The sequence below is a fragment of the Lactuca saligna genome, chromosome 5, assembly GCF_052625555.1.
Source record: "Lactuca saligna cultivar CGN05327 chromosome 5, ASM5262555v1, whole genome shotgun sequence".
Taxonomy (NCBI): Eukaryota; Viridiplantae; Streptophyta; class Magnoliopsida; order Asterales; family Asteraceae; genus Lactuca; species Lactuca saligna.
In genome coordinates, this window is record NC_136421.1 from 14594908 (window position 1) to 14607375 (window position 12468).

The 12468-nt window shown below is 35.2% G+C and overlaps 2 protein-coding genes across 3 annotated transcripts; one reads left to right on the top strand and one right to left on the bottom strand.

The window, feature by feature from the left end:
* Nucleotides 1-1672: 1672 nt before the first annotated feature.
* LOC145048944 (Amidase family protein) lies at nucleotides 1673-6419 on the top strand. Of its 2 annotated transcripts, XM_078997594.1 has the most exons (12): nucleotides 1843-1969; nucleotides 3475-3548; nucleotides 3631-3742; nucleotides 3827-4051; nucleotides 4155-4237; nucleotides 4362-4462; nucleotides 4604-4727; nucleotides 4806-5097; nucleotides 5191-5361; nucleotides 5436-5660; nucleotides 5747-5980; nucleotides 6071-6419. In XM_078997594.1, the coding sequence occupies exons 1-12, from the start codon at nucleotides 1967-1969 to the stop codon at nucleotides 6206-6208; spliced, it is 1782 nt and encodes a 593-aa protein (XP_078853720.1). In that variant the 5' UTR covers nucleotides 1843-1966; the 3' UTR covers nucleotides 6209-6419. The 2 variants fall into 2 exon arrangements, with proteins under 2 accessions (XP_078853719.1, XP_078853720.1); XM_078997593.1 differs by lacking the exon at nucleotides 3475-3548 and having other exon boundaries at nucleotides 1673-1969.
* Nucleotides 6420-8582: 2163 nt separating this feature from the next.
* LOC145045052 (calnexin homolog) lies at nucleotides 8583-11982 on the bottom strand. Its single transcript, XM_078993402.1, has 6 exons — nucleotides 11777-11982; nucleotides 11630-11699; nucleotides 9586-10712; nucleotides 9410-9481; nucleotides 9214-9327; nucleotides 8583-8993 (listed from the first exon to the last, which is right to left on the bottom strand). Exons 1-6 carry the CDS (start codon nucleotides 11870-11872, stop codon nucleotides 8844-8846), a joined length of 1629 nt encoding a protein of 542 aa, XP_078849528.1. The 5' UTR covers nucleotides 11873-11982; the 3' UTR covers nucleotides 8583-8843.
* Nucleotides 11983-12468: the final 486 nt, after the last annotated feature.

A 12468-nucleotide genomic window follows, 5' to 3' on the forward strand; every position in this document is an offset into this window, starting at 1 on the left:
CATAAAGATGACAAATGTGGTTGTGGCGGCTAAAAACCATCGTCACTAAAAGACGAAGAACGATGACTGAAAACCCAAAAGATCTGTCAAGCTCCAACATCTTCTACTATGGAGTCAGATCCTGTTTTTCCGACTTTCCATTATATATCTCATTTTTCTGGTGGGGGTGCTAGGTCGTTTGGGTAAGTGACTGTGACAATGGTGGTCTCGTTTTTTCGGCGGGTGGTCTTCGATATAATGGAGAGAGAGAGAGAGAGAGATTGTCTTTAAGAGTGACATAATTTTTATTTTTTGTTTATTTTTAAATTAAATACTAAGAATACAATTAAAAGAAATCAAAAAAAGAATCAATTGAGTGTATTTTCGTCATTTCAGTTAAAATATGGACCAAAATCACATAAAAATACCAACCATAGGAACCAATAGCACAACCATTAATTTTTTTTGAACAAAAGTCATAGATTCTTGACATAAGGATCATTTTTTTTGCAATTTTGTCTTAAATATGTTATAAAGGTTTTATTTACTTGTTTTTAGTAAAAATATAATATTTTGAAGCTTATGAAAGATAATTATGATATTTAGATTTTTGGCTGAATAAATATGATATTCTAACGTTATATATATATATATATATATATATATATATATATATATATATATATATATATATATATATATATATATAATGATAGATTTTTAACTATGTAATATTTGAATGTTTAACATCAATTTTACCTAATGTTAGGCTCATTTTGCAATACAACCTAGGAAATAAGTTTATTAACGGAATTTTATTTAATTTTTTGTAAAATAATTAAGAGTTGTTTTGTATGTTATTTATTAAAAAACGAATTAAGAATGATAAATAATTAAATATGAAGAAAATGATAAAAATAGCCATTTACACTAATTACATTACAAAAATAGCCAAAAAATATCGAAATTACAAAAATAGCCAACGATTTCGCAGATGGAAATGCCCCATCTGCGAAATCAGCATGCCATCTGCGAAAGTACAAGCAGCTAAAGCACAGCTGTGCTTTAGCTGCTTGTACTTTCGCAGATGTTTTTTTTTTTTTAAATTTTTTTGTGTATATATAGGGGTAATTTCGCAGATGGAAAAGGTCCATCTGCGAAATACTCTCACTCCTATCTGCGAAATACTGATTTTTTTTGTATATATATTTTTTTAGTTTAACTATGAAATGAATTGGTTTGACTACGAAATCTTGTTGCTATATAAAAAGTTTTGTAGAAAAATATCATGTTGCTACATGATTTCGTAGTCAAACCAATTCATTTCATAGTCAAACTAAAAAAAGAAAAAAAATACAAAAAAAATAAGTATTTCGCAGATAGGAGTGAGAGTATTTCGCAGATGGACCTTCTCCATCTGCGAAATTACCCCTATATATACACAAAAAAAAAGATTTAAAAAAAACGTCTGCGAATGTACAAGCACCTAAAGCACAACTGTGTTTTAGCTGCTTGTACTTTCGCAGATGGCATGCTGATTTCGCAGATGGGGCATTTCCATATGCAAAATCGTTGGCTATTTTTGTAATTTCATATTTTTTAACTATTTTTGTAATACTAAATTGCTATTTTTGTCATTTTCTCTCTTAGAATATGTTGTTTAGAACTTTAGATAATGCGAGTTGTGATGCGGAAGGAGCCAAAAAGTTGACCCGACTACTTTTGAAGAAAAAGGGTGAAACGCCAAAGCACCTCTGCTACTAAAACCCTCCAATCACTCGCTAGATTCGTGTATAATCAAATCGACAGACACGTGATCGAAAAAGATGGCCGGCAGGTGTCCTCCGATACCTCTCCGGCCGACACGTAACGTCGGTGGTTTGCTGTTTATCACTCTCCTGCACTCCACTCTGTTTTTGTTTTGTAGCAGTTCTTCAATTCCAGACTGCCGTCTATCTTCAGCTGGAGCCTCTGCGAATAGCCCAATATGGTACTCTTTCTCCCTATATTTATATATATATGTATGTATATATAACTCATTGATAGCTTTGTGAATTTTACAACTGAATCGTCTCTTCAAATTTCCGTTTAGATTTCATATATCGTGGTTGTTTTTGCTATTGCTGTTGTAGATCGTATTTTATTACGGTGTTTATGTTCCCAATTGATTTAGAATCAGCTTTGGCATGATTAGTCAACCAAACTGTTCTGAATTCACCGCAGTGTTCGTTGTTAGAGAGCTAGCAGCAATAGTTTCTGCATATCATATTATTGTTCCCAAAATGATCTATTGTCAGATCGCCCTTGCTTTTCATGCCTTTTTCGTTGCAGTTAACTAGTTTTGGTCTCGATTTTATTTTGGAGTTGATTCCAAAGCGCTTTTGTCATTTGGGCATAGTACTTCCTTGTATTTTTTATAATGCCAATTTTTACGTATTAATTATACTATTTTTGAACGAAACTTACTCAAAACTTTCAATAGTCTTTAGTCTAGAATCATACTCAAAAGTTATTAACACTTGCTAATTGCTACCAATGACCTTAAGAAGCCTTCATTTTACACGATCACAAGTTCATGACAATGTGAGCTGATATCTCAATTTTTCTTACATAGCGATTGATCTGTTTTTGGTAGTGTACGACTGTACGTACGTATACAGATTGCTGTGGTCTCCTTCTCTCTACTATATTTCTGAATTTATTCTTGAAACTTCTTATTAGTGCAGTTTTTTCCTTTATACATGACTACCTAAACTCCCACAACAGTTTAATACTGTTAACGTTAGTATAACTACTACTATTTACAAGAAAACATGAATAAACTCTCATCATTATTGCAAAAAGGACTCATGAACACGTATTATAACTTCCAGATAGATGAAAAAGACCTTTGAGAGAGTTATTCGTGTTTAACAGACGTATATCATGTAAAACAGAATTTGTGTTTTTTTTTTTTTTTTTTATTTACACCGCAGCTCCTTAAGTCTTCAACTTCTAGATCTTCTCACCTTCATTCTTTCAGAAAACAAGACACCATCCACAAGAACGAATTATTAGATTTTATCCCCTGAATTTATCATAATAGCTCTAGTTAATCCTAAATACTAACAATTTAATTATTCTACTCCAAGATTGACATACCAATGTTAAACTATACAAACTCCTGGTTCATATCATTTTTTCAGTTTCATGTTGATCTTTTCCTTTATCCTTCTTATTTCCAACATCCCTTTTAATTGCATTGCTAAATTGTAAATTTACAGCATTAAAGTTAACCAGTTTGGATGCCTTATGGAATCTTTATATACACCATGTCTTTCCACCATGTTTTGAGTTAATTTTATTTAAATAAGCGTGCAGTCTCTCTCTTCCTTGTATTTCCTAATTCTCACCATAAATGAACACCTGTACTCCTGTTTATGATACATCGCATACTCCATGTCACTAAATTCCCTGCATCAGAATTGACCAGTTTTTGGTATACTACAAGTACAGGTGAGTACCTATAATAAAATAGGAAAAATGTTGTTTCAAAAAGCTCCAAGTCTATCTAGAACCATTTTATCCAGGTAATAAATAAAATGCATCCAATAGGCTGCTGTCATATTTCATATGTTTCCACTAAATTTGATTATCTTTCAATCAGGACAGTGCAAGTCCTGAGTTATCTATCCAAGACAAAAAATTCAAAAACACAGATGATGCTTCATGCCTTAAACGTGGTTTTAGTATGTTGGATGCAGAGTTCTTCAATGACAACAAGGTAATGTTTACCTTTTTGTGTGTAATAATAATGCGTTGTACCTTTTTTCAATACTGAAAACATTTGCTATTTTGTCAAATTTAGATGCTTGAAACCGAGAAGGGTGCCAAAGAGCTCAACATTCCTATAATTAAAGCCAATAGGAAAATAGTTGCTACCACCAATGGTGGATTGCACTACCCTTCTTCATTGGTTTTCAATTCCAAATGGGAACACGAAGAAACACAAGATGATGCTAAAAAATTCAGTTATCCTTCGGTTTCTGGTGTCATGAAGCCTGAAAATGAAGAAGATATCGCCTTCATGACTGTAAGTTGACTGTCACTAAAGTACGTTCAACTGTCGCTAAAATATCATACTACCTTTGCTTATCGTTTATTGTTTTGTGGAAAATGTGGGATAATATATATAGATTCTTGAACTTGGACATCTTATAAGAACGAAACAAGTCACCTCAGAGGAGCTCGTCCGGGTTTTTCTTAAGAGGCTTAAAAGGTAATTTTGTGCCTTATGAACTCGTTTCTTTATTCTTTTCTCATCAAATATGAGATAAATTAGTTTCTGAACCCATTAAGCTCATTATTAAAAAAGAAACAACCCCTTATGTAATGGTGTGCAGGTATAATCCAGTGTTAGAAGCAGTGGTGACCATCACCGAGGATCTTGCCTACAAACAGGCAAAGGAAGCTGATGAACTACTCGCACAAGGCATAGACTTAGGTATTGAATTTACTTATGTAGTTATGTAGCCCTTTATTTATGAGAAGATAAATTTATGAATCAATATATATATATATATATATATATATATATATATATATATATATATATATATATATATATATATATATATATATATAGGTCCACTTCATGGGATACCATATGGGCTAAAGGACATCATCTCGGTTCCTGAATATAAAACCACTTGGGGTTCAACCACATTCAAAAATCAAGTCCTTGACATTGAGGCTTGGGTGTACAAGAGGTATGATCCAATGTGGCCAGTTACACCATAAATGGTGATGCACTTGAGTTGATGATGTCTCTGTAACTATGAATGCAGATTGAAGGCAGCAGGTGCGGTTCTTGTTGGGAAACTGGTGACAGGGTCATTAGCATACGACGATATCTGGTTCGGTGGTCGAACCAGAAACCCATGGAACATTGAGGAGTTCACCACCGGTTCATCGGCTGGACCCGCTGCCTGCACTGCAGCCGGCATGGTTCCATTTGCAATCGGGTCTGAGACGGCCGGTTCCATAACTTACCCTGCGGCTCGGTGCGGTGTGACCGCATTGAGACCGACTTTCGGTGCAGTCGGTCGAACCGGTGTCATGAGTGTGTCCGAGAGCCTGGTAATGATCAAACCCTCACTCCATTCTTGATTTTTTATGTTGTTTTCTTTTATTAATAATGAAGTCGTTATTTTTTTTTTTTTTGTATGAAAGGACAAACTTGGCCCATTTTGTAGAAGTGCAGTTGATTGTGCGATTGTTCTAGATGCTATTCGGGGTAAAGATCCTGATGACGGGTCGTCAAGAAAGATCTTTCTTGATGACCCGTTTTCTGTAGACATCACGAAACTTACCGTTGGATATCTAGAGGATGCTGAGATGGAGGTGGGATTTTAAATTACAGAAAAATCATTATATTTTGGGCAATGATTGATTTTGTGGTGATGTGAAATTGGCAGGTGGTGGATGTGCTAAAATCAAAAGGAGTGAAGATGGTAGCGTTTAATCTGAGCTATAGTGTTGAATCTGCTCAAGGGATCTTAAATTTCACAATGGATGTGGACATGCTTGCTCACTTTGACAAGTGGCAACGATCTGGTGAAGATGAGGAGTACGAGGCCCAGGATCAATGGCCCACAGAGCTTAGCCGTACACGCATAATACCAGCTGTCGATTACATACAGGTATCTACCTTAACCTTACCATATGTTTTTGCATTACACATAATTTGTATAATTGAGAAATGAATAATAAAAAAATTGTCAAACAGTCGCAAAGGGCACGTGGGAAGTTGATTGGAGAAGTAAAGGAGAGTTTCAGGGTGGATGCATTCGTAGGAAATGCGACTGATTGGGAGAAAGTCTGTGTTGGTAATCTTGTTGGGATGCCGGTTATGGTTGTTCCAGTTGGTTTTCAGAAGATTCCGGATCCACCAAGTAATGATACCCGAAGAAGAAGCACTGTCACAACTGGCATCTATGCTCCACCCGATCATGACCACATTGTAAGTTGTCTTTCTTTGATCCCCCGAGGTTTTCAATTCATACGGTTTTTTGAGTAGAGGTTGACTTTTCACATCTGTTAATAATTGTAGGCACTGGCGTTGACAATGGCATACCAAACTGTTACCAATCATCATAAACAACGACCACCTATAGACAATCTTGGTCCCGATGATGTCATCCCAAATCCACCCAAGGCAATGATACCTCCCAGGATACTCAAAGCTTAATCAATCATATACTTTATGATTCTCTTCCATTGCTGGTCTATTTGATCTTCCTTAGGTGTATGTGTGCATCTGCATCTAATGTAAAAGTGAATGTATTCGCTAAATGAATAGAAAGCTTCAAATTTTTGGTCTACTTTTAGTTCATGATCTTGTTGCACAACTTTCCACATCTTCATGCATGCCAGTATCTTCCACGTGATCTTTTATTTTCTGATTTTGAATCCAGTCATCTTGTGGGGATAATGATGTTTGTATGGACTATATGGATAAAACCTTATTTACATAAGGTTTGTTTGAATGAGACTAACATTTAGTTTCAGAGTCTTATATAAAAAGAGAAGTGAAATGAAGTGGATGGAACCGGGAAGAAATGAGAAAAAGTAGATATTCTTTTGAGTTTTTTAATGGAATGAACTGGAAACAAGAGAAAGGATTTGGAGAGAAAGAAATTGGACATCAAAATAATACTTGAATTTAATTTCTTTTCTCTCTTTCTTTTGTAGATCATGAAAAATAGATTTGAATTTAATTTCTTTTGTTCCTTTCTTTCACATATGTTAGAATGTTTATTCCTCTTTCATTTTTTTTCAAACTTAGGAACATAAAAATATAATTTTTTTTTTATTATTTTGATAAAACTCGGGAACACAATGTAAATAACCATTTTAACTTTGTTTTTTAAAAACAATGTTCACGAAATTAGTTGATTATAAAAAGATATATATATCAAATTTAAAGTGAGGAATCAAGAAGAAAAATATAATAATGAGGTAGTGTCTTAATGAGTTAATGAGGTATCTTGGTCTAACTCATTAAGTCATTATGTTTATCAGATTATATAAAAAAAACTACTATATTCATTTTCATATTTAAAAAAATATGTATAAATGCAAAGCGGGTTGATTTTGATATTTCATATCTCACAAGCAAAACACTGGTTTTCAAAGCATTCCTAGATGAGGTGTTTAGATGTGGGGTTTCTTGATCAAGTATAATCTACTAAAAAGAGTTTGTTGCCCAAGGGTTTCTTCCTTAGCTCGATTGCCTATTTCACTAATAGTCAAGATTTCTCTTGTTTCAATAGTATTTATTTAATCGGTTGGTCTGTAAGTATTTTAATATAATGAGTCAAATATGGTCGTAGTCGCATTGATGTGCAAATTAGGGTTAAAGCTAATCTCTCCAAGTTTTGATAGTTTAACTCGGTTGCTTGTAGGGCTCTACTGTGAAGTTGATTGGGAGTTGTTTCTTTTTCCTTTAGACTACAAGGCTATCATTGATGGCTTTTGGCACATACATAAGTATAAAGATAATGTTTATCCCGAGGCAGGACTTGCTAATGTTAGGATGCCATGCACGCTTTCGTTTAGTTATAAGGACAACCATTGAAAGTTCGTATTGCTTTTATATCCCTTTAGTGTTCGGAAGCAGTTAGTTTGTCGATGAGGACTTGCATATCTTTTGGATATTTCACAGGACTTGCATATCGAAGGAATTGTCCATCATTGGCTCCAATGTGCATTTGGCCGGATTGAGCTTCATTTGGATATTTCACAGGTTATGTAGTTAGTAGTGCGCTATAACAGTTTTTGGACCTCTATTTAATCGCAAAAGATTTAGTGGTGAGTAATTACGGTGACGCTATTTCCACTGCTATTGTATTCGATTTTGGGAAATTATCTTGTGACCATGTTTCATGTTTCTTTCGGGTAGCGTTGTTGAGATAGATAAGATATATGTTTATTTTGCATTTGAGGACTTCAATAGGAAAAAAAAAAAAAAAAAAAAAAAAAAAAAAAAAACAATTTGTACCCCAAGATAGTTCTTTTGAAATTAATGACTTTGTCTTTTTCAACCACCCCAAGTTCACTTAATTTTCCAATTTCATAGCAAGTAGACCTAGAAAACATGTGGTGTCATGTTCGTGTCCAGTTGAAACTTGAAAAGATCGTTACAGCTTAACCCAAACCCGATCAGTTTAACTATAATGTCATGACTAGTTCGTATCATAAAGGAAAGAAGGATTATAAGTTTTTTTTCTTGGATTGTGAAAAAGACAACCATTTACTTCAAAAGACAGATTTTGGGGGTACAAAAGTATAGAAGCAAAGTGGGTTGACTTCGAATTTCATATATTACAAAAACACCAGTCTTCATAGGCTTTTTTTCTCTACGCTTTCAATCTTTTCCTAGATGTGGGTTTTCTTCGATCCCCAAAAATCACAAAAGGGTTTATTCACAGATACGATGACTACACATGAATATCAATTTTTGTGTATTTAACAATACGACACCATTCTAATGGATCAACACATAGGATGACATGTGGATGCCATTTTAAATCTTTGACGTGTAAAAAGCATAAGTAATGAAATTCCAGCACACAATCCCCGATTCTAGATAAGAATTTCTCTCATTTACAACGTCATACAAAATAAACTTTTTCCCTTCCTTCTACACCCCACAAAATCTTTTGTTTAACAAAAAAAAAAAAAACCCAAAGAAATAAAAACATGTAATTAGATGATGCAAATATCCCAACTAAACACTACATTCTTCTACCAATGCGAAGCTACTTCCATAATCCGTCGTCTTTCTTGTTTTTCAATTTCCATTCATTACACATGACATGACATCAGATATCACGTCTTGTCCTTCTACGTGGAGCAGCAGCATCCTCATTTTGCTCATCATTCTTGTCTTCCTCTTCAGCTGTTGCTGCCCCTGTGTTTGATGATTCACCTTCTTCCTTCTTTGCTGGTTCAGCTACAGTCACCTTTGGAGTCTGTACAAACGACAATTCCATTCCATACATCAATAAATAGAGTTTTGGGTTTCCTAATAGAATAAATGCTAAAAAAACAATGCACTTTCTTTTACTAGTTTTCAAACTGTAGCCAATTATAGCAGTGAATAGTTTTGTATTCTGACACATTGCTATGATTTTACTTGTTTCTTTTTTCAAGTATAATGTTGTAACAAAAAGGGAAAAGTTTTGTACTCACAGCTTTCTTTCCACCAAACAACAACTTCAACAAGACGCTAAAGATCACCACAACAATCGAAACTATGACACCAATTGTAATGTTTGGCTGTTTTTCAGCCTTCTCAATAAGTTCCTGCAATAATAATATTAAGAACGAATAATTACATACATGCCAAGTGGAAAAAAGATACAGACAAACATTCAGATATACTTACCAAAACCTTGACCTTGTGGTCTCCCAAGAAAGGCAGATCCGCAATCTTGTAAAGGACATCAAACACTGCTTTCTGCAACATTTCCAAGTACATATTAAAAAAAAAAAACAATTAGAACAACAATGGAATAAGAAAAGAGCTTCTTCTTGTATGCAAAGTTGGTTGGGGTAAATTACCTGGATGCCCTTGAGACCATCAAAACCAGCTTCCTGTTCTTCAGCTTTGTGTTTCTCTTCCTCCACCTTAAACTTGGGCTTCCATGTCGTCTCCCTGATAGTTTCTGCAGTCTTTTCATCACTCGCTATCAATACATTATCAAACAAGATTCCATCTTGCATTGTCCAGATCTCAATACCAATAGCAGCAATGGGCTCAAAGTTGGGTGTCTTGAGTTCAAAGTAATCAGGGTTAGGAATCTCACGAGGCTTCCAGATACCCTTGTAAGCAGGGTTATCAATAAGAGGAGCATGCCATTTACCCTTGTAAGCTGGGTTCCTTTTCAATGGCCTCTTCCACTCACCACAACCAGGTGCTGCCTCACATTTCGGGTTGTCAATCTTGGGTGCCTCCCATTCACCATCTTCTTCATCATCCCAGTCCTCAGGTTTCACTGCTTCAGGGTCATCAACCTCCTCAGGCTCATCTTCCAACCACCCTTCTGGTTTTTCAGCTTCCTCATCCAAAATATCCATAGGCGCATCCTCATCCCAGTCCTCAGGCTTTGTTGCTTCCGGGTCAGGAATCTTAGCCCGTTCGTCCCAATCTTCGGGCTTTTTGTCCTCCGGGTCGGGTATGGTTTTATCCGGGATCAAAGCGGGCTCAAAGTCATCACCAGACAAGAAATTGGCCTTCTTTTTCTCTTCCCCATCAACCAAGATTCTAACCTCATTATCAGGTTTCAAAATGGCAGTGTACACATGGGTGAGTTTATCCGAAGGGACAGAAGGTGGGAACTTGAGATGGTGTTCAACATATTCTCCACTTTTAGGGTTCTTGTGTTTTAAGATGAAGTGGACTTTGTTTGTTGCACCACATTTGTCAGGGCCAAACATGATTGAGTAAGGAGACTCGTTGTCGAATCCTTTGGCTGTCCAACCAGCTTCCTGTGGGCGGAGATATTTTAGATATGCACCACCACATTCGAGACCGTTTTGAAGACGGACTTCAAACTGGAGAACAACTGTTCCATCCTTGAGTTCAACAGGCTTTTCTAATTCCTTAACAATTGCGTACTTTCTAGCCTTTTCACTCACTAGAAGCCCATAATCATCATGCCCTTCGCTCTTTGAGTGTTTCCATTCACCTAAGGACAACAAATAAAATGATAACAACCTCAGTGATTGAAATTGGAAACAAAGTACGATAATATATCAGAAAAAACAGCCGCGGTTACTGCACAAAACAACATTACTACAAAGAGATTACATTAAATTAGGGTTTTGAACATAATGTTAAACTTGAAGGAAAAGAAACTTATGTTCGACTCTTTGCATTTAAAAAATATGGCACTTGAGTTTGGTTTTAAAACGGGTTAAGCAACAATTTGTTCGTCAAGATTGAGCTTTTTGATGAATACAATGATATAAAACTGAATGACTATTTATTTACGTAAAGTTGGCATTATACGTTCATTATTTGGTGTTTGATGACTGCTTAAAGCCAGAGCTAAAATCAAGACATAACCCAAAGCTAAGCAAACCCTCTCACCAATACTCTCTATAGGACTACAGCTAATTCGGAAACTTATATGTGTGAGTAAAAGCCAAAAACCAATTAGTGTAATCTACATTTTCGTTGGTGGAATGTTGTATCCGTCGGTTAGGGGTTCTAACAAAGCTATTATTGCATCTTCTTAGCTTTAAGTTGGGTGAAATGACTCGAACTCCTTCAACAATCAATGTAATTATAAATGGCTATATTAACGCATCATATACCGACTAACAGCGCACTAGAACATGTGTCAATATGAGACCTAAATGTTACTTTGCAATCTGTCATCCTGATCAAGTTCTTACTTTTGCCCTAAACAAATAACCAGCAACGTAAAATTCACGCTTCAAATTTCAATAGTTCTATCAGATAATTGTCATTCAATACCTTCCCCTTCCAACTTCCAATATATTTAATAGTTAAACGGTTTCCATAACCACTTAAACACTAACACCAAGTTCAGCAATAAAGTAATCACACAGTATAAACTTAGATCCAAACAAAACTTACCAGAATAATCTTCCTTCTCAGACACGATCCAACTCCCCTCAAACGATTCATCAAATGACTCGTAAAATATCTACAAAAACCAAACAAATTAGTTACTAATTTGGACATTAAAGATCCATGAAACACACATCAAATTAGTTTACTCACAGCGTCGGAAGAAGCGTAAATGGTTGAAACCAAGCAACCAATCACTAGAAAACAACACAACTGCAAAGAAGACATCTTCCTTCTGTTTTCCTCCATAACCTAACAATCAAGTTCCACAAGCAACGCTTCTGATCTGAATCGATTTCAGTTGATTTAGGGAAGGAGCATCAAGAAAAAGAGACTGCGCTCTTCGTTTAGTGAAGTTTATTGTGAATACATATATAGATCTGGTGAGGAGTTGTGTCGAGTTGGTGCGACCAATGATATCGCAAGCCACGTAGAAACTGCCAATGGAAGATTGACACGTAGGATCTTAAAGCATGGTTCGATTGTCTGCGGTGAAGTTTGAGATGAACGGCTATGATTCGTGGATTATGTTTCGGTAGGTCTAATGCTCAATTCACCCGTTGACTGTGTCACCGTTCAACACAGGTCATTTTATTGGCAACACCTCCTTCGTTCTGTTGACACTTTTATTCATTGGCTGTATTTTGTGTACATACCAAAAATTTGTTAAAATCATCTGTCACATTATAATTCTGATTATCAACTTTTATTTTTTTTATTATTAATCTGTAAATTTAATATATACTTTTTACTTTCAACATATTAGATTGTTTTTTTTTTAATTGTTATCATATTTTTATAAAAGGTTATGAAAAACAAAAATAACTTTTGATTTAGCCATATGA